The sequence below is a fragment of the Hyalella azteca genome, unplaced genomic scaffold (assembly GCF_000764305.2).
Source record: "Hyalella azteca isolate HAZT.00-mixed unplaced genomic scaffold, Hazt_2.0.2 contig7978, whole genome shotgun sequence".
NCBI lineage: Eukaryota > Metazoa > Arthropoda > Malacostraca > Amphipoda > Hyalellidae > Hyalella > Hyalella azteca.
The window spans coordinates 66060-88324 of NW_025938085.1; the positions used below are offsets into that span (position 1 = coordinate 66060).

The following is a 22265-nucleotide window of genomic DNA, read 5'->3' on the forward strand; positions in this document are numbered from 1 at the left end:
TGTTCGTATTAGTTAGAAAATACTTGCATGTGAGGTCACCACGTAATATGAAGAGCTCGTCGTACCCTGACCTCACTGTAATGCTGGGGCGTTCCGACCCGGTATGGTTCCTCAGGTCAGTCCTTGTTTAGATGGCGCATTATAATGAGCGATTGCCCCCTTCTTTGTAACCCAGCACGCAATGATCGTCTCGTGCATGCAAGCAAGTGAACCGCATACTCGCTTTGAAAAGAAGCAATGCAGATACTTTTACATCCACCGGCAGAAATGAAAAGTAAGTGACGGGAAGTGAAAAAAAGATGAATATAGACGGAAAATATAACTTTTTTCATCAAATCTGTCCTTGAATTGTAAAGTTATTAATTCAACGAATGTCATCGATCGGCAATTAATAGCGTAAATTGTCGATTAATTGGTCACTGAATTAAAATATTCAAATGGTGAACTGTACTCTAGCGTGAAAAAAACAGTGTACGATATGAGCCAAACAAATGATTCGAACCCTCACACTAACAAGGAACTCTTGAATAAACATGAAAATTGTTGTTCATTGTGATGCTGCGCTCCAGTGACCGTATTTTATACCGTGCCGAAATAAGTGAATTGCCAGTTCACTAAACCGTTAATGCACCTTGCTAAATAAACTGGGAATGGTAATGTAATAATAATGAAATATCAAGTTCTTGTTAAATCAGTAGTAAGATCTGCGGCGCACGGCATGAAAATTTGCTAATTATTTTATCGTGAAACTTTTCTGGACATAGAAGATGATGTTTTAGTCCATTTTATTGTGGAATATTTCGAAACAAAACCATAATGCATCGCATTTGTTTTATTTCAAGTCTTCAAGCGTTCCATTTCAAGTTTTCTTATCAGCATAATTTTGGAGAGTCGGATATTGACTCTCCGTCGGCCTGTCTGGAGAGTGGACCCCATCACGGCGCACGCGAGTGACGCGGCTCAGACTGCCGCTCAGTGTGAACGCACCCGCCGTTGCTGAGCGTTGTAAGTTAATGGAGCTCTCGAGTGTATCAGCTGAGTGCCGGATTTTGAGTAATGTTCGGAATTAATATTTAATTAGGTACCAAAAATTTCTATTGCAAGTTTACTACTAATCATTCAAATTGAAAAAAATCCTTTTTAGTTTTTGAAATTCAATTATCTCGTTTTTAGATTTAATGGCGGGTGCAGAAATATCTGTTAATGGAAACTTCGTGAGTCGTGACTGGATACGTTGTCCTCATTATTAAACCACGACGATTAAGTTTCCACTATCAATTTATATGATTTTGTTCCCAGAAAGTTACTCGGAATGACGATTGCTTGAGAACTTCGTGAGCTATGGTTAAGTGCTGCAGATTATTTGTTTAACCAGAAATCGTAAGCTTGGCTAAAATTGGAAGATAGAACTGTGATGAAATTTATTTCATGAAGCGTTCAAAGTTTCCGGATTCCTTATCTCGAGCTAAGGAGCGGGCCGAAGACTACGGTGCCATGAAGGAGGTCAAGGTAAGTTGTAGTTTCTTCTTTTTTTTTTCGAGTGAAATAAATTTGCAAGTACACATTTTGCCCTCCAAAATATCCAAAAGTGAAAATCCTAGCGGAGCCAGGAGCTTCGCTAAACCGAAACAAACAATTGCAATTGTTGACCAGCACTAATTGACAGTGTCAGCAAAACTAAAAGGAAGAATTCACCTAACATACATATATTACCAAAGTCTGAAATAATGTTCCTGTTCGCTATGCCTCATGAGCTTACAGAAGGCATTTCATAACTTTGATGCATTTGCACAAATACAACAGTGGAGGACATTTAAAACGAAATTGTTAAGCAAATAACTTCGTGCGAATCACTCACGCCATCACTAATTAGATGCATGTTTAGATGCTTCACTTTATTGCGTTGCTTGGAGGCTAGCAATAATGTTTCACCTATGAATTAGACTAAGATACTAGCGTAAATTTAGCTGATTTTATTTCCAGTATTATGATTTAGAAGTATTTTTAGTATGAAATTGATGAAGATTAGGGAAGAATATTTACTTTAAACGACCCAAAGTTTACCAGCAGATGATCAAGGAAAGTTTTCCACGATTTTTGGTTTGATGCAAAAATTCTGCCAATTCGTAGCCGCAAAAATTAGGTTGATACCTATTTTTGAGTGTTTTAAATGAATAGAAACTAAATTATACCTGTATAGTTGCATTTACAGTAATACAGTGCAAATGCTGTTCACATGAAAAAAAACGAACATTTACCGAAGTTTTACACTAACATATCTTTTCTTTACAAAGATGCAATGCCATGAAAAGTTTGCTTATCGTGGCACGTGACCGGAAAAAGAGAGAGTTAGTCTCGCATCACATCGTTTATGCCAGGGGAAACTTTGGAGGGTGAGGAGGCTTATCGGCCAGGTGGTGATAACGAAGGTGCCCACCCCGCACGAATATGGGGAGTTGGAGGGGGGCGCCATGTTCCCTCCAGGCACCGCATCATTCCCTGTATTGATCGAGGGGCAGGAAAGCACGCGTAGGAGTTGTGAGGAGTCCTCGTGACCGAGGGACTGTATTTTGCCCCCTTCCTATGCTCCCCCACATTACCGCGCAATTACAGGATAAATGACAGGTTACGTCTGTGCCGCGATCCTTGCTTCCATGTTGTTGAAAAAGTCTGAGTAAGCTTCAGAAAAGAATGATGATCGAATGTAATAGGAATGAGGCCTGAGGTCGTCATAAGGATAGATTGATAGAACATGAATGTTTAGTAAGCAGAGGCTGAAAAAGGTCTTTCTCAGGAGCGTGATTATTCAATATTAGTGAATGTTTTCCATTACATCGTATGCGTTCCAACATACGTATGCGCTCCAACATCAGGTGGTATAAATTTTTATTCATGCGATGTGCATTTAGCACCAAAGAAATTTTTCTTAGAGCTGATGACTGCATTTCGAGGTAAAATAATGATTTACCTTGTGAGCCTAATGAACTATATCCATGAGATAGCGTAAATCCTGAAGATAGCGTATAAGCAATTGTAACACACATAAGGCCATTGCAATTGACAATTATCAAGCGGCACGCGCGTAGATCCCGTCAAGATGGAGCTGGGCTACTGCAACGAGTGCCGGCGCTTGCATCAGCCGCGCTCGAGTTTACGACCTTGTCCACAAAAAACTGGCCTGTTTTCTGTCACCGCACCTTGCGAACTTTATACAACTGCGCTTCATGCGTGCAATGCGCAAATATATTATTAACGCTAGATCATTTGAGATTCAAGCTATAATTAGTTAAAGTTCGGTTTAAAATGTGTTAGTTTTGTCAAGCCGAAATTTTTTGATTATTTTTTGAGTATTTGTGGTTTACTCATTTTTTTTACATAAGAATTTACTTCAACTTTTTCCGGAAGGAATTCATGAAATTTTTGAGGAAAAAACAGAAGTCATTTGAAGAGAAAAGCTGAAAAGACGGAGCATTTCCTCCGAGGCGCTCTGCTGTTTGCTGTTGTTATCTGATAGCAGCGAGAGCGCGGTTTTTTTGCTAGTCTAGCTCACCGGAAATTACCAGCATGCGCAGCTGGCAGCATGCGTGTAGCAGAAGGAAAGTGAAAACGTGCTGGTGTTTGAATATGTTAAAATAGAATGGCAGATAAATGACGTTCAGGTATTTTAAGGGGAAAATTGGATAAAATTTGCAAACTAGTCGCTTATGTCTCATGAAACGATAACGGAAATAAACTGTCGTCAAAGATTTGTAGTATATTTTTGTATTTTCTTCTACTTTTTGTATTTCTACGTGTATAAATTACAATATTCTGCTTAAAGTGTCTCTGTTTCACTGACATCACCAAATTGTTTAATTGTTGTAACCGGCAAACCAGCGGTCATGGCACCAGAACGCTTCGTTTACACGGAGTGCCAATTAGCAGGAGTAGACATGAAGCTGGCAGGTAATCCGCGCGTGGCGTGGCTAGCCCCAGGAAGCACTGACACATTTACGACATTTTTCTAGGCTGTTACAGGAGCGGTGACAGCGAGGGCCACAACAGCAGTTGCCACAACAGCAGTTGCCACAACAGCAGTTGCCACAACAGCAGTTGCCACAACAGCAGTAACCACAACAGCAGCAACCACAACAGTAGCGCCACAGCATCAATAGCCGCAGCAGCCACAGCCACAGAATCAGTAGCCGTGGCAGCCACAGCCACAGCAGTAGCAGCCACAACAACAGCAGCAGCAGCAGCAGCAGCAGCAGCAGCAGTTGCAGTAGCCAGCGGTTGTGTGTTCTCAAGGCCTAGTGTTTTCGGCTGGAGGCTCGAATCGTTTCGCTGCCTGCGTGCAAAATTGATTATCGCTAAAGGAAACAATAAATCGATTGTAGTTATCTAGGGTTTACCGCGAATTTGCTTTGTCTAGTTTGCCGCCATGCAAGACAGACCTCATACTGTTTTAAGAGCGTAATTTGCTAATTTTCTATATCATTTTTCTATTTGGAACACTCTCTAATAATTTGAAGCGGTTTTAACATTTGAATGATTGAAATTTGAACAGGTACTATACATGAGCTTTGAAAAAATATTCACGATACAAAATTGAAGCCATAGATTTTGTAATGTGGGGATAAATTTCCGTTGCAGATTTATATCGTCTACATACGCTCAGAGATTGACAAACGAAGGATATAGAATTACGTATCTCAATTAAATGTCTCAAATTGAATTGTAGTCAACCCGTAAATATTGAGACATATGTAGCGAAAACAAACAACGTTGTATGTGAGGTACTGTGTTGTTGAAAGATCGCAAATTCTTGCACTTAGTAGAATTACTCAGCCTTGGCGAAAAACATATTTTTCAGACCATGTGCAAATTATCCCATATAGGCGCTGCCTAGTCATTGCATGCTAGCTTGCATACTCCTGTGTTTTACGACAGTCACTACAGTCGCAGCAAACGCTTAAAGAATAGGAATGTTTGATAACAGCTTTGTCATCAGTTGGTGAAAAAATTGTTCTCCTCTTTCAAAATATGAGCCATATTTATCTGAAAATAATCAAATGCTGCTTAAAGCAAGTGTTTTGTTTGAAATGCAAGTCTTCAGTTGTAAAACTTCAGGAAGAAAAACTACCGATGGCCCTCATCATCATCAATAAAGAAAAACAATTTTTTATCCCTCGAAACTATTATGAGTTTTTGATTGAAGGCTTAACAATAAATTTCACTAGGTTTAGCTACTGCGTGTGTTTCTGGAATACCGTATGTGATATTCTGGAATATTCTCTCTGCTCTCAAAGAATGGTACATTAATGGCCATAAAATCGTTCAAGTTGCTACCAATATCAAGCATTAAAATAGTTAGAGGAAACGCGGGCTGCTTAAGATATATTTCTATGCCATTTTAATTAGCAACTTGTTTTGTTTTTGACCGCTAAGTTTAATACAAGTTTGAATGGGATAAGAAAGAGTTATTTCATTAAACTAAAAATTCATTAAAAAATTCGTTATCATTGGTTTAGGAATATCTTTCAAGGTCTCACCGAAAGCGCACATGTTGACGAATATTTTAAAAGATTAAGTGAGCGCTTGTCAGGAAACTTAAGTTTGTTTTATTTTGCCTCGAAACGAGTGAACGCTTTTCCTCCGACACACTCTGACACATCATCAGTTTTATGACGCCCACGGAGCAGACAAATATAAAAATAACATCATTCAATCGAAGTTGGGGTGGTAAATCTGTCTTAGCCTTGACGAAAGCGACCACCCTGGTGCTGTAAAGGAAACATATAGCACCCTGCACTCTGGTGCTATATAGGAAACTTCTCCTGGCATATATCATCGGCTCGATGTGGAAAATATGAATCAAAGTAGGCAAATTTCTCTGCACGTGGTTGAATAAACGATACAATTTCCTTATCATCATTTGAATATTTTTGTTTCTCTAAACATAACTTCATTGAGGTCGTCATCATGCGTAGGCGGGGCATGGGTGTAATCAATAGACCTGACAAATTACCAGCTTATTGATTGTTATGAGTCAGTGAATCGATCACCTGCTCACGGCTGTCTAGACACGGTCGTGTCTTGCACACACGGTTCTGAACACGTGAGGGCGTTTGCCCTCAACAGCTGCTTATATGCAGAAAATAACAAATATATAAAATAATAAAATACATAAATCTATACAGCAAATGCAAAAGTCGTAGTGTCTAATAAGCCTTGTCCATGGGCTAATGTCATCGCTTACAGGAGTCCCATTTCTTCTCCGCGAAGTTTCACTAACGTACTATTCAAAATTCGGATCTAAAATACTTTTTTATATTGAATGTGCGTGGAGTTATTTCAAAATTTTCGATTTAATTTGGCTTTGACTCATATGGCTTCTTGATCGTTATTATCATTGAGTCACAATAGTCCCCAACACATGGGTTTACTCATGTCAACTACCACAGTGAGCTTGACGCAACAAATTTTCTCAGTGTAGTTATTATGAAACATTTAATTCGCGCTTACATAAGCGGCTCTCAGCGCGGCATCAGCGTGACGAGCGATGCGCTGCCGCAGGGCCGGCGCTAGTAAATACCGTGGGCTGCTGGCGGCCGCTGCACCAGAATAGAAGCTTCTGTGGAAGCTTCCTAAAGGGCAAAGTCGCGTGTATATTTTAGGAGTAATGGGAACTGGGAAGACTTCGTTCAGAGTGTTTTGAAAGTTTACTTTCTGCAGGTGCAGTAATTTAGTAAAGATGCCATTTATTATTTAATGAAATTATGTCAAGGCGGCTGCCAGTTTCATGCCGTGGAATAAATTATCCAATCTGGAATTAAATTTTTACGAGGTAAGCGCTCATTCAAAATTTAATGTCACTGGAGGAAAAGAGGAAAAGTTTTGGCCTAATGGAAAATGGCCATATAAATATGGCCTTTGGAAAAGTTTTCCACTTCAAGAGGAAAAGTTTTGGCCTAATAGCCCGATATATAAGTTATCTAAACTTTCTTATAGTTTTCCATTTCTTGATTTCATTACCTCTGAGAATTTTACTCTCTGCGTCCACAACAATTAACAGAATCATGAGAAAATGCGTCAACGTTCAGTAAAATGTATGCATGACTGATGATAATCACAACAGTCTTCCGATACTACCGATAATCATCATTAATCGCAATTAAGCTGGAAAATAAAAGGCATAATAAATGTGAAGTTTTATAGTCAAGAATAAATATTAAAGGGAAGAAGAAAACTTCGTCGTGGGAAATTCTCTTCGCAAAAATCATGTTCTTGCAATGTAGCTGCATCGGACCAAAATCAAGCCTTATTACTGCCGTTTCAAGGCAACGATTGAAATGAAAGGCGAATCTCCCCATTAACTAACTCAAAAGACGTTGAACCGCCGAAATTGAGTTAATTGATTGATTGGGCAGTTAATTGGTTTCGGTGGCAGATTGTGCCGCCGAAAGTAATCGAAGCTTTCGAATTCAAAAACTGAGACGTGCGCATGAAGGCATCGAATCTATCGACAGTACCCAAGAACAATTTAAAGCCGTAGATCTTGTTGACCTCTCTTCTGTTATAGTGCTCTTCTTTTAGCGGCAACGCTCTCTTCTTGCAGGATCGAGAAGAACTCTCCCTGTAGGAGAAACTACAAGCTACTCTCTGAATCTACAACGCTTTCTGTGAAGCATAACTGCTCTCCCGAGTGCCACAACGCAAACGTTGTGTTTTTTTTAACGAAGCACTTTTTCCAATGCAACGATCCCCCTGAAGAACAGCTTGTTTCATAATACACCTCTCAACTGATACGTTTCTATTCATTCGGAAAATTCGCTTTTAATCTGCTCGCGAATAAATAACTGTTCAGCTTATTGAAACTAAATTATATGGACTGAGCTATTATTGAGAAAAATTAAGGAAAATCTGCAACAATAATGAAATTATTTTCAGAGTTATTTACATTGTTTAAAATAAAAATTCCTCCATTTGAGCTGATGAATTTCCTGATCTTCGTTTTTTTTATTTCGAAATCTATTTTCAATGAATTTGTACATGTCATGTCGTTCATGCCTCACGAGCTATTATTTATCACAAAAGATTTTTTGCTATTTATTAAATGATATTATTTCTCATTAATGATTTCCTAAAAAAACACGTAAAACTAATTTGGACTTTCCGTAAGCCACGGTTAACAATGTTAATAGACATGAATAATTTCAATATTCAACCATGCAGAGGAACGAAAATGTGAAATTTTGCATCATTTGATACTAAAGTAATTAATGAACACCCTTGCGTATCCAAGTTGTGTCGTAATTGTAAACATAGTAAATCACCAAATAATGCAGTCAATTGTTAAACTCCTTGCTCATTACAGCAATTTTACTTCAGACCTATATAAAAAAGAAGCAAAGTATATGCAACGGTGAGCTGGTTTTCCGCATTTCCGCAGGCTCATGCTGTACTAGAAAGTTAAGAGTTATTTACTGGCATCTTTTAATGTATTTGGATCAGAACCCGAACTGTGGGTTATTAGATCGGAACACGATGTTCTTATCGACCTCCAGCCAACACAAGCACAGCTACCCTGAGCAACCTTGGCCTACTTCTAGATTTCCTTTATTGATCACCAAGCTGCTGACGTTCGAGCGCACGGAACAGCTTCAGCTTTAACACTTTCACTATCGTCGTCATCTTATAACGAAAACGCTAGTCGATTCAGTTTCAGAAAATGGTATTTTTTATGCGGTTTGCCAAAATGTGCAGTTTAAGAATTAGGTTCCAAATATAATGAAGTTCAAAATAATTTAGATAGTTTCTGCAGGAAGTTAGAAAAATTGCTAACAGCACATTAAGCCGTTTCCGAGGAAGTCATTGTGATAAACTAAATAAATCTGTAAATGCTGCATTGACAAAAATTTAGATCATTTAAGTAGGAATAATACTCATGGGTCGATTGATTTGTGGGCCACTTTCTGCAAAACGTAGTTCGGAAATTTGTTAAACATTTCAGTTTCATAGATACCAATTATTTTCAGTTGTTATATCTGCAGTAAAAGTATTGAATTGGTTGTTTTAGGCGTAAAAATGTAGTAAACGCATGATTTGTATTTATGTTTCGTACTCAAGTTCTTATTTTTATTTGTTTTTGCAGTTGGTGACTGCTTCTGTTCATTTCTCTGGATTTAAAAAGGTTTGACTTTAAATTGTAAGTACTTTGTTGCAGTTTCTATCCACCGTTAATTTTTTTCCATATCGTAGCTTTTTCTGAAATGAATAACTCCGTTTACATCGTTTAATTAACAACTGTTCAAGTTGCGATACATATTAATTCATTAGTACATTTCCATCACTCGTTGTATGAGATTTTATGATAAGCTGAGTTTTCAGCCATTGTTCGGTCGAACCTCTCGAGGCCATAGGAGGTTTGAGCACATTACATTCAGTGTTAATATACACGGGGATCGCAGTAGACAACAAATATTATCTATGAAATTTATCAAAAAATAAAAACAACTTTACGAATCATCTTTCAAAATTACGAACTTTACTTGGCAAGCAAAGACTGAAGTTGCCAGTATTCATAAAAGAGTAAATGTTATGCGGGGTTTTCAGCATCGGCAGTCGAAGTTATATAACAAACCTGATCTGAACAATGAGGAAGAAAATAAGATCAAGGTATTTAATGTTCATAATGAGCAATCATGCCACAAGATCTCGTAAAAAAACCTCTGGGCATTTAATCCAGATTTTGAATCAATCTATGAATGGGAATATAATTTTTTATCAACGGGTTTCATATCCATCTATATTAGTATAACATTTTATTACAATTATGATAGAACAGCTAGAAAGCTCAATTTCAGTTTAGAATGATTAGAAATCCATTTGCACAGATATCCAGATTACTAACGAATGTGTCCACCGTCCAGAGCACCACGAAGCTGGTGTCGGATGCTAAGGACATCCGCATAACTGTCAACAAGACGGACGGGGAAGAGGTGATGGCTGACTCCGGAGCTCCAGTAGACAGGGGAGCATGGGACAACAAACTGGAGTTTCTGCTGTCGTGTCTCTCCTTCGCTGTTGGTCTGGGCAACATTTGGCGCTTCCCGTATCTGTGCTACAGGAACGGAGGAGGTGGGTGACAGATCTAAAAATTATCCTGTTGCACATTTGCATGATGAAGATTTATTTTATTTTAGATGAAGACACGGGCTATGAAGATTTATTTTATTGCAGATAAGGGAGTTGATAAAGTGGCATTATCACTCGGTGCGAAATTGCGCTCTCATTTTGGTATCATTTGATGTGGCGTCTTAAAAATAAGAAAGCTGATCGTGTTATAGATCGGCTAATAATCAGCTCGATGCAACTTGTTTAGTAAGTAGAGTTGGGATATTATCAAATCTAATGGCAAGTGCACATTCAGGTCCGCCGGCAATTTGGTTGGCTAAATATAAAATCTAAATAATGGTTGTTGGATGGAGAACGATGATGTTCAATTTTTTAGAAGAGCATAATTGGCCAAAGTTACCGAGTCGAAACAACTTAATGCTTATTATGGCTCTCATGCGATAATTTGTGATTCGTACGGGATGTTTCAGTAGCGACGCGTCGTAGGTTAAGAAAAATATAATTACAATTTCAAAGTTAAAATGTATGGCGATGATAATTTTTTATTTTCTGAATTTTCGTAGGTTCAAATATTCGTGTTTGCCATGAGCTCGCACAATTCATACAGTCAAATGCATTTAAGCAAGAATATTGAATAATCATGCTAACAAATTTACAATTTTTAACCATGAGCAAATGATGAGACTGTATTTTGTTCTTATTTTATTATTTTTTCGTTTCAAACAGCGATAAGATTTAGCTAAAATTCAAATTTAACATGATTTTATTTCCTGCGTTGCGTTCGGGAAAACTAATTAGTAATTACAGGCGGGAGGAAGGTCTTTTTAATATTAATTGAGTTTGCCCTCCCTTTGAACGTTTTCTGTTCAGTAAAAGTCTACGTCGTTTACTTCTTAAATTTAAGTATGTGAGCAGTGCATATCGTAGTTGTTTTCCGGAATAGTTTATGACGCCGAGGAACCTCACACATTTTTTGTTTAGTTTTGAAATACGCTTCAGTTCAATATTTGAAATTCGATATATGTAGATCAGATTCGTAAATCTCCGGCAATGACTTTCTGACCAAAATTTCTGCTTCCCTTTGTGCAAATATTACATGAATATGAGAAGACGAACTAAGAAGCGTCGATGTATTGCCATTTGTGTTGGTAGAAAGATATACAAGTCAATAGCTGTTGCTCGGAAGACGATAAAGTGTGGTGAAATCGTTATTTTCACTATATTGGAAAAGTGTTAAAAAAGAGCAAAAAGGGGAATTGTCATGGTCTCTAACTTTTACCTTTAAAAAATTGTAAAACAAGAACAAGGCGACTAAATATATGCAGGCTCAATGACATGTTGGCAATAACGGAACGTTATTATTGTTTATATGAACAAACAATTAACTTCATTTTAGTCCTAGAAGACGTTGAATAAAATTTGTTAGAAGGGAAAAATAAATAAGGTTTGCGGCGTGCAGAATTTTATTAGCACAGTCTCGAGAAATGATTAATTTTTTCTGACCATAGATTATCTCTGTCAATTTGTTTTATTCTCTCTCAAAATATATACGTGCGTGAGATTCGCTGTTAGGGCATTTATTTTCTGTACCTGAATCACTTACAACAATTTTCTTTTATTCATATGTTGGTCACGTCAGTATCACGTTATTCCGTTTGCAGGAGTATTCCTGATACCGTACGTAGCGATGCTGCTCACCACGGGCCTGCCGCTGTTCTTCTTCGAGCTCTGCCTGGGCCAGTTCGGCCAAGAAGGCCCACTCACCATCTGGAAGATCTGTCCTCTCTTTACCGGCCTCGGCTTAAGCATGGTGATGGTGGCGTTCTTCATCGGCCTTTATTACAATGTGATCATCGCGTGGGCGTTCTTCTACCTCTTCTCTTCGTTCACGGCCAGCCTGCCTTGGGCTTCATGCGACCATTGGTGGAATACTGAGGCCTGCAGAAGGTGATACAACGTTCTAGGGCATTCAATGTTTTTTTATGACAAGTCACGTTCACAGTTTAGTTTTCTTGAACAAAACAGAGATAGTACGCTTTTTGCTGTACTGCGTTTAGCTTCAATTGATGTGATCAAAAATCGAGGCAGGATGAAAAAGTTAATTTTATGTTTTTGTAATTTTGTAATTTTCAACATTTTTTAGCACACGCCACGCGTTTTATAATGAGTACATACCCTACATACAAATGTCGCAATTAGGAAGGCTGCACTTCTTTGGAGCAGACATATTTGCTTACTATAGACTTGAATTAAAAACGATAATTTCGTTTTCAAAATTTATATGAGCAAATAACAAATTTATTTTATCATTTCATGTTTTCATGGTACATGTATGAATTTTCCACTTTAGGAGAAACTGACTAAAAATTGAGTGTAATCAGGATTGCAAAATATAATATAAAATAATGAATATAACAGTTGATCTAGAAAACTTCATCAATAATTCTTAACAAGAAGGGAAATAAGTTCTTAATTCTGTACGAAAGCGCCTAGAAATTGAGATATATGAATTTTTTGAGCAGGTTTGATAGCAAAAACTGCACACTGCACGACGGCCTGATGGCCATGAACGGCAGCTGCTACTACAGGGACGAAGTGACGCCCGAACAGTGGCGTCACCTCAACGCCACGTTCATGCAGAGCAAACTGCCTGCTGATGAGTACTTCCAGTGAGTACTTCAGTCTCCCCTTGGGAGGGAGTATTAGATTTTCTGTGGCTCATGATACGTTTACGGTTTTTATGCTGCTCTAGATCTGTTTCCGGGTTTTGTGATGCTCTAGATCCGTTTCCGGGTTTTCCGGGTTTTATGCTGCTCTAGATCCGTTTCCGGGTTTTGTGCTGCTCTAGATCTGTTTTCGGGTTTTATGCTGCTCTAGATCTGTTTCCGGGTTTTATGCTGCTCTAGATCTGTTTCCGGCTTTTATGTTGCTCTAGATCCGTTTCCGGTTTTTATGCTGCTCAGGATCTAGATCCGGTTAGTCTGTGAATTCCCTGTCCTTCCTGACATCAATGACAAAAACTTTTCCTGTAAATTCTACGCGAGTAAATGAAAAAAAAAAACAGAAGAAAATCATTTATATACGACGATTTTAGCTTAAACGCAGTTATTCCAGGAGGTTGCGCTATTATCATGCATATTTTTAGCCGGTTGCTAAATTCTGTCATGTATAAATTGCGAATATTATTGTAATGTCGCAACTTTGTCCATAAGTCAATCTCGTTAAAGAAAATCTTACAAGAGGCATTGCACTCGCTTGATTGAAATTTGTTCGAAATTACAATCCAATATTTCTTACTTAATTCTCTAAGAAATTTGTTGCGAGCCGGTACTCATACTGATTATCAATTGGAATGCATTTCTCCTTCTTCATTACTTCTTTTCCGCAATGGCGGATTGGATCAAAATGCAATAGTAAACGAATTTTAACGGGAACTTCACCATATTCTTATTACAAACGTTTTATTCACCAGCTGCATCCCGTACTTTTGTATTTATTGTCAATTAAAAGTCCACACGTTACTATTTTTTGTGCAGATATTTGTTGTCAATTTGAAGTTCACACGTTACTATTTTCTTTGTGCAGCTATTTGTTGACAATTTGAAGTCCACAAGTTCCTATTTTTATGTGCAGCAACTTCATGCTGGACATCTCGGAGGGCTTCCACGAGGAAGACGGCCACCACCTACAGTGGCACCTGAGCCTGTGCCTCATCTTAGCTTGGGTCGTGGTTTTCCTGGGGCTCTTCAGGGGGGTCTCCGGCATGGGCAAGGTGTGTGGTGTTGCATAAACTTTCCTCATTTTTGATCGGTTGTGCATACAAATCTGTAATTTTTAAAGTTTATGGTGAAAAATAAATTTCCCATGAACCTTCGACAAAAAAATTTGCTTGGATTTAAAAGTTATCCGATACTTATCAGGAATAGAATATTATGAATTCGATATTTGCTGTAAAAGTTTACGGTGTATGAGCGAGTGACCTCGATTTAACTAGAAATCATTCTGGTGAATCGAAAATCAATGAAATTTTTGACCACTTGAAATTGTTTGATTAAGGCGGTATACTTCACGGCGCTGTTCCCGTACTGCGTGCTGCTCATACTCTTCGCACGAGCGGTCACACTGGACGGCTACTCTAATGGCATCGCATTCTACCTCACGCCCAAGTGGGAGAAGCTACTCGAAGTTAAGGTCTTTGCTGCCATGTACCACGTTCATGTAAAATGAACAATTTGACATATTTTAATTAGGTTGTATATAGTTAGCAGTAGTTTTTTTTAGTTAGTATATGGTTATATTTTTGAAAACTGTACATCTCAATGGTGCCTTAGCTGAAATTGTTGAGGAAAAACTTTGGTTGATATGACATTCGCATGAGAGTCCTGTGAAGAAATTGGTTAACTGATTATTCGACTGAAAAGTGCTAAAAGAAACTTTCGATTTTTAGCGTACAAAATTGTATTCAAAGTAATGACATCAAATATAGTTATGAATGCTACAAGAATCATTTTTAAACAGACTCTCGATTTGGATTACAGTATCCAGAAGAATTTTTTGCAAGTTTTTCCCAATACCAAATTATTACTGACTTGAGTGAACTACAAATAAGTATGCAATGAGCACAATTTTAAATCCGTGCGTGCAATAAAATGTCTTGCATTAATTTTACATAAAGTTGGAATAATTCGAGCAGGTGTGGGCGGATGCCGCCATGCAGATATTCTTCTCACTAGGCCCATGTTGGGGCGGCCTCATCACGCTAGCTTCGTATAACAAGTTCAACAACAACTGCCTCAGGTGGGTGCTGTGATATGCGGCCACAGAATGAAGGTATTGATTCAAAACAATTATCAATAATGTAATCATTTTCCGTGTCAGCATATTCCATCATGATAAACAGGATTTGGAGAAATAAGAATATTTCATTAAGAAAGATGATATGATCTAATGATATATAGGTTAAAGTCTAGTAAATTAGTGTCGGCGTTAAAGAATTAATTATGGGAAAACCGATACAATCTGTACCATTGCTTGCACTACCCAAGTATTATTGTATAGATTCTTAAACCGGAGTGTCTTATCAAATATGATGATATTTGTTCCTTCTCTCAGTGAAAATGGCTAAATAAAATAAATTATACAATAAAACATATCATTAAAATATAAAATAGGCTTCATAGTTCAGTGAGTAGATGCAGCAAGTGCATTATTTAATTTTATCATCACTCACGCAATTCCTACACAATACTACAAGCAGTTTTCAAATCAATGACATTGAGCGCTTCGTTCACTATGCCCCTGTCACTGTCCGTCGCTCAGAGACGCCCTCACCATCACGGTGGCCAACTGCCTCACGAGCTTCTTCGCTGGCTTCGTCATCTTCGGCATCGTCGGCTTCATGGCGCACGAGATGGGCGTCCCGGTGGAGGCCGTGGCTGCTCAGGGTCAGCGTTGCCGCTAAAATTACGCATGTTTTACTGTGTGTTACTACAAAATACTTTGATGAAAAGATCTATGCAGTGTCAGGGTCAAGGTTACTTCGAAGATAGTGGAATTAATACTTACTTTTTTTATCTGCAATGATGATATGCGGATGCCATAGTTTAAATTATTACCAAGGATCTTGTGGAAAGTTAATGGTTTGCCCAACGTAACACTGACCAATCATATGATTATGTTATTTAAAATTTATCGCCTCGAGTTCAAAATATTCATGTTCAGCTAAATTCGTCCAATCTACAAATAAAAAACTGCATCAAAATGGTGACCTGACTAGCCTTGGCTGTAACTAATATTCCTCCGCTAATATGCAGGGTATCAGTCTCAGCTAAATATTTATTTACATTCATAAAAGTACCTATAAATAATTTGAGGGTTTGCGGATCAGCCGCTCGTGGCTGTTCCCTTTCCACGATCACCACCCGGTTCCCATTCGAGGTTGGCGGTTCCCTTTCCACAATCACCGCCCGGTTCCCATTCAAGGTTGGCGGTTCCCTTTCCACAATCACCGCCCGGTTCATTGCAACGACCCTTGTCTCATGCCCGGTGTTGGCAGGCGCGGGCCTGGCGTTCATCGCGTATCCCGAGGCGGTGGCGCGGCTACCCATCTCGCCGCTGTGGGCTATCCTGTTCTTCGTGATGCTCCTCACGCTGGGCCTGGGCTCGCAGTTCACCATCGTGCAGACCGTCATCACTTCCGTCGTCGACGTCTTCGAACTCAGAGAACATTACATGTGAGTGCAGAGACGCCTTCTTTATTAGCATCCGATACGAATATTGGATCTCGGAGCATCAATTATTCGTATTGGAATTGAGTCAATTGACTGGGTGTATTTGTCGTTTCTCAGTTCATTTTGTGAGTACTCGGGTCATATTCCGTGCGGGATTTATTAATTTGGTTAACCATTGCATTAGGGTAATGAAGAATTTCGCAACTTCGGGGATATTTTCAGAGTAATGTACGTCGAAGTTCATTGCAGGTAAATGAAAATATTCACTGAAATATTTATTCACAGGAAAGTGTGCGTCGGTATGTGTGTTGTGGGCTGCTCTCTGGGCCTCTCGATGTGCACTAAGCACGGCATGTACATCCTTCAGCTGCTAGACGACTACTCGGGCACCTACAGCGCCCTCATGATAGGTGCCATCGAGGTACGCATAGAATGCAAATGAACAGAAAAAAATTAAACCATCATTTAGTCAACGGCAAGACTCGATTGATTATTATTCGCATTTTTTATACCATTTATGCTTGCGGAAATTCCTTCCGACTAATGTGAATTACACTTGTCGCATCATTCTGAATATTTGTTGATGTCTTGCAGCAACAAATGTATAATATAAGATATTTAACCGTTCGATAGAATCATCAGAGAACAATTCGGGTTATGGTAAATTAATTTTTTCTGTATAAATATGAAGAGATTCATATGAGTCTGGTTCTGATACGTGTGCCTAGTAATGTAGTATTTGTTCTTACCTCTGGTCTGTTTGTCAGTTGACGGTTGTATGCTGGGTGTACGGAATCGACAATTTTATGGAAGATATCAAGAAGATGCTCGGCGACTACCCCACCCTAAAGTATTACTGGAAAGCTACTTGGTGCTTTCTCACTCCGCTCAGCGTCGTTGTGAGTTTATATCTTGACTATGGCTGTTGCTTTGGTTGGGTTTGCCCGCCGTCGCAACACTCGTACAAGTGTTTCTTGATAAATGATTTTAAACATTTTTCAATCGAAAAATCTTTCGGAAAATAAGTTCAGATATAAAATTGAACAGGAAAATATTTACGTATATTTAACACTCATTCATCACCCGAACTTTCTGTAATTAATTAAAGTGATTATTATTGCAGTTGATACTGGTATTCACATTCGTGGATTATTCGCCGTCTTCCTACGGCCACTACGCCTACCCGACGTGGGCTAACGTCCTCGGCTGGTCGATTTCATTCACGTGCATCGCAGCCATACCCATCAGGGCCGTGATCCTCGTCTCGACCAAGAGTGGACCGGTCTGGGCGGTACGTTTACTAGAGGGAAAAATTAGTGGGGAATGAGTGAGGGAACTGGAGAAATGGAGGAGATGAATAGTAAAGTATCGAGGTGTCAGCGTTAATCAGGACGTTACACAGATCGCCGATTCTGAACATCGCGACGCAGAGCATTCACAGCTTGTTGGGGGTCTCGAACACTGCAACTCACTGCTTCAATTTTGCGTTGCTTAGACACCTGGTCACCTTGCAAATTTGCACCGAGCTGTCGCAGGTAGCTTGGATCGAACCCAATGCTCCAATCCTGGTACTCTGAATAGTTACCACCTTGTGGCCAGAGAATTGTGGCAAATGATGCAATCGTTATTGAGGGGTAAACAGTTATGTGTTCAATATGAAATGAAATAGCCGAGCTCGAAAAGTGAGAAACTGGTTCGAAGTTGTAATATGAGGAATAGGGAAGACGCCAGGCGATGGATGACGTTGCTATAATAGATTCAGAGTTTGGATGAAGAAGCTACATAAACAAAGTCCAATATGAAGCAGCAGTTGGAACGTAGACAAAAGTAATGCGCAAATGAACATTACTTTTTGTATGAAAGAGTGGTTGTTTTTGCAGCGCATCACGGCTCTGTGCCGGCCAACCGCCGGCTGGGGGCCGCCCGACGGACACAAAGACGGCCGCGAACTGCCCCCGATCGACTCGCGGACACCACTTGCACTGGGTTAGTGTTTTTCCTGTATTCCTGATAGAAAGAAAAAAGTGAAATAAACTTAATGAAAATAACCCATTAAATTTAACGCCAAAAAGTTTGTTAAGTCTTCGGAGCTGATTTTTTTGAGGTCTCGTGTTACGGGCAAGTGACGTGCGATAGATATCATGAATTTTTTCATTTAATTTTAACATCGACGGTTTCGATCACAATCCAGAATCTTAGAGTGATTGCGGAAACGAAACTTCAAGTAAACTTATCTCCGGCTTAAGTAACTTCAATTTTGCGATCGTCGTAATTACGAGCTCGTACTTTCGGTTGCTAAGCAATGAGTTTACTTATCTCTTTATCAAACTTTGAGCTTTGAAGTAGAGAAAAAAAAATTATACAGTAAAATGATAATCCCAGCCAAACTAACTCAACCATTTTGCATACCTCTATTATATGTACGTTTCAAGAAATCACATAAACTACCGTATCATTACAACTTATTGTATTTTATACGCCCACTTTCTTCGTAAGTCCGAAGACGTGTACAGAAGGATTAACACATCATCATTTCTTTGGAAAATCTACCTCTCTTTACTCTTCGAAAATTGTGTAATTGATTTTTTTTTCTACAATCATTTTCATGCAAGCTCTTCTATATAACGATTGCGTCAACTCTATGTCACTGTAGGAAATATTTATTAATAAAATATGCGTTTAAAAATTACTTTTTAAAGACAACACTTCTAAAAGGCCAGTGTCTCCAATGTTAAACATGTAAAATGAATTTCTAATTTTATTTTCATATATTGAAAAAAATTTAAATTTATTTTGATATCTGTCCTCAAAGGAGAGTACGAATTAAGTTATTCTGAAATTCGTTAATACTTTCTTCTGGCCTGAGCAGAGGACGAGGAGTACGAGATGGAGCCTGAGTCGTCCTCTCAGCGAGCTACGAGGAACTGGTCAGCTCAGGCGGACGAAGATGACGAGGAAGAAGAGGAGGAGGAGGAAGACGGCTTGCACATGAAGCTTGGCTCCAGGAAATAAGCGCTTGTTGTCCTGATGAAGACGACTCGGCTCCAAGAAACAAGCCCCTGATGCCCACGATTTGATGGAAATATCTTTATTTTTCGCAATATGTCCAATGATATGGAGAAATAAGCCTTGATCCTGTTGAATTCCTCAGTCGTCGGATATTTCAATGACAAGCCAGGCAACGTGACGTTTCAGTGACTCGGAACGTAATGAGATATCAATCTTGACTCGATGAAGAAGTTTCACGCGCGGACGAAAGAGTTTCACTCGTCGACAATTCTTCAGAGATAAGTGGAAAAGATGTTGTAATCCTCTTATTTGGGACTTTTGAACTAATAGGCATCGACCGGTATTCATATAAATGAGCTCGATTCTGCTACCAAACGAACAATGGTTTCCAATTCTCTTCTGTGTGAAATGTCTATAGCGAAAATTGAGCTCAGAGTGCGACAACTCAACATTGTATTCAGGCTCTGAAGTGTTCGTAGTAGCCGCGGAACTTCAAAAATCCTCTATTGATCTCTGTACTCCACAGTATAGTTCATGATAATTTTTTAGTGTGATTTTGGTCGGTTGGCGTGCAAGAAGCACATTAGTGGAAAATTGTTATAATGTTTGGACTTGTGTCTGCTGAAAGTTGTCTATAGGAATAAACGAAGTGTTGATAGTGTTTTAACGTGGTAATTGTTCCTACTATTGTGTCGGTAGTTTATTAATTTGTTTTGATTGATGAATTGTTATGGTTTTGCTCATGCCTTGATAATGGCTCGAGTTTATCTAATTGTTGCGAATGTTCAAGTTAAAATTATTGAATTGCGCGTAAATTAATATTTTTCTGTAGCAAGGCGAAGGAGAAATTTAGAACGATACCATAGAATCGAATCAAATTTTTTATATTTTAATTATTAAGCTGAAGAAGTGCTTATAAATAGATTAATATATAGGAAAAATATTGATAAAAGTTTCAATATTTTCATAAATGAATTATTTTTCTAATTATTTTAAATGAAATTCTTACATCCAAAAATAAATTGTCGGTGAAACATGCAAATCTTCGCGCAAAATAGTTTAAACTATATTATGGGTAGAAACACGGATAGGTTGAACAGTTTTATCGAACACGATTTTTCCAATTAGTTTGGTGATAAATTCGATTACTGGAACATTTTTTTTAGATGAACTTCGTATGTTCCTATCAAGCTTGAATAATTCATTTAAAAGACATTGATAGAAAGTTAACAACTATTTTCCAACGCTGAGGTTGATCTGATAAACGTTCTTCCATGACTTAAAGAGACGTTATACCCTCATATAAATGCCTATCTATGTTCTGAGATGTTGTAGTTAAGATAGTAACTATCCAACTCACCCTAGCTTATATACGTATGCAGTATATAGACCCATTGCTGAAATAGCTGCTACGCTGATTTTTAAGATCATTTTATCATTGACGCGCCGCAATTTTTCATGTTTTAAGTGAAAAATGATTTTTTTATCTCTGTACACGCCTGAATTTCCTTAGAAATCATCCACGTTCGAATCTTATTCGAGGTCAGAATGTTAAAACTCACGAAAAATTGATGAAGTATCACTATTAGTGCCTGAGATGTTATTTAACAAAAATAAGTTTAGATATGAAATCGAATGTTTCATTCAAGCAAGAAATAGAACTTTTAAGTATATGACTCGCGAACGACAAACCGTTTAAATTTGTTCTGTGAACTTTCTCTCCTAAGCTGGTACTTTCAGCGCCGATTTTCTCTGCTGTTATATTCGTCATTTGTGTGTTTCTAAACCTTAAATGTCATTTAGATGTTCCATTAATATTGCATTTAATTATTTTCTGAAGAAACATTCGAGTATGGGGATATTTTGCAATTAACACAACCAATGATGGATGATGTGAAGAATTTTTTTGCCAGTCGTGTACTGGGCAATTAAATTCTAAATTTTAAGCATTGAACGATGTTGTTATAAAATATTGGGCTCTCGGCGCGTCATGACAGTGCATTCACCAAACGCTCCGAGTCATCTGAACGGGGATTTAAATCTATTGAAAAATAAGTCCAATATAGGAATGATGAATTGCAAGATTTACCTGGGTGATTAAGTTCATACGTCTAAACGATGTTGAAATGAGGCCTTTAATCAGGCCATTGGGCATTATAATCGAAAAATATTAGTTTACCATACTCGGTAATGTGTATTCAATCCCTTGATCTTTAATGTGAGTTGCAGAAATATATACCATCATCCATGGAATATAGTGGACCTTCATCAAGGAATGATGAACACGAAACCGCTAAAATTTCCGTCTTAATAGTAATTTTTATTTTCAATTCAATTCCAATTCACTTCGCTTTTCAAGTTTGTCATATAACGTCGCCCTGAGAGTTCACTGTAACCTAAGTGATTATAATTTCTTCGAAGCGATAAGTCTATCCCTGCTACATTGTCGCGGCTTCTCGTTGTGCCGCTCCAGTTCTTTGCGCGATGAGCAGGAAACCCAAATGCGATCGATAGTAAATTTAAAGTAATTATCGTTCAGGGTGTCAGGAATAATGGAATAATGATCATGAAATAAGCAGTGAAAATGAAGATCTCACTTGTAGAAGGTACGCCCTTATTAATCGGCCCCAGCATTTGGTGTTAAGTCAATAATGCAATATCCTGACGTATTTTAAGCTTAACTGAGCATTTTGGTTGGAAAATCTTGAGGATTTCATTCCTGATGCAACGGTGATTTCCTTGTGTCAGAATGTAACTATTTCCTTTTTTGTCGTTGAGAGAACCGTTGCAGTTATGCAATCTTTATTTGAATTTGCAGTTTACTCCCAACCTTGTTGAAAGAAAACATTCTAATCAATTTTTTATGATGATCCTTCACAACTTTCAACTGCACGGCAATAATCTTCAACT

The 22265-nt window shown here is 38.3% G+C and overlaps 1 protein-coding gene across 3 annotated transcripts; it reads left to right on the forward strand.

Moving 5' to 3' along the window:
• The first annotated feature begins 1105 nt into the window (after positions 1-1105).
• On the forward strand, positions 1106-20261 carry LOC108665535 (sodium- and chloride-dependent glycine transporter 1). Of its 3 annotated transcripts, XM_047881440.1 has the most exons (15): positions 1106-1509; positions 9134-9172; positions 9912-10119; positions 11778-12063; positions 12639-12785; positions 13750-13888; positions 14173-14307; positions 14810-14913; positions 15436-15560; positions 16172-16349; positions 16632-16767; positions 17114-17245; positions 17470-17637; positions 18227-18332; positions 19216-20261. In XM_047881440.1, the coding sequence occupies exons 1-15, from the start codon at positions 1429-1431 to the stop codon at positions 19356-19358; spliced, it is 2127 nt and encodes a 708-aa protein (XP_047737396.1). In that variant the 5' UTR covers positions 1106-1428; the 3' UTR covers positions 19359-20261. The 3 variants fall into 3 exon arrangements, with proteins under 3 accessions (XP_047737396.1, XP_018007786.1, XP_047737397.1); XM_018152297.2 differs by lacking the exon at positions 9134-9172; XM_047881441.1 differs by lacking the exon at positions 1106-1509 and having other exon boundaries at positions 9132-9187.
• Positions 20262-22265: the final 2004 nt, after the last annotated feature.

Bases quoted from the DNA above. Each gene is read 5' to 3' on its own strand.
- LOC108665535 (XM_047881440.1), top strand. From the start codon at position 1,429: ATGAAGCGTTCAAAGTTTCCGGATTCCTTATCTCGAGCTAAGGAGCGG. The intron at 10,120-11,777 runs GTGGGTGACAGA...TTCCGTTTGCAG, and splicing joins GTGCTACAGGAACGGAGGAG to GAGTATTCCTGATACCGTAC. The intron at 18,333-19,215 runs GTTAGTGTTTTT...TGGCCTGAGCAG, and splicing joins GCGGACACCACTTGCACTGG to AGGACGAGGAGTACGAGATG.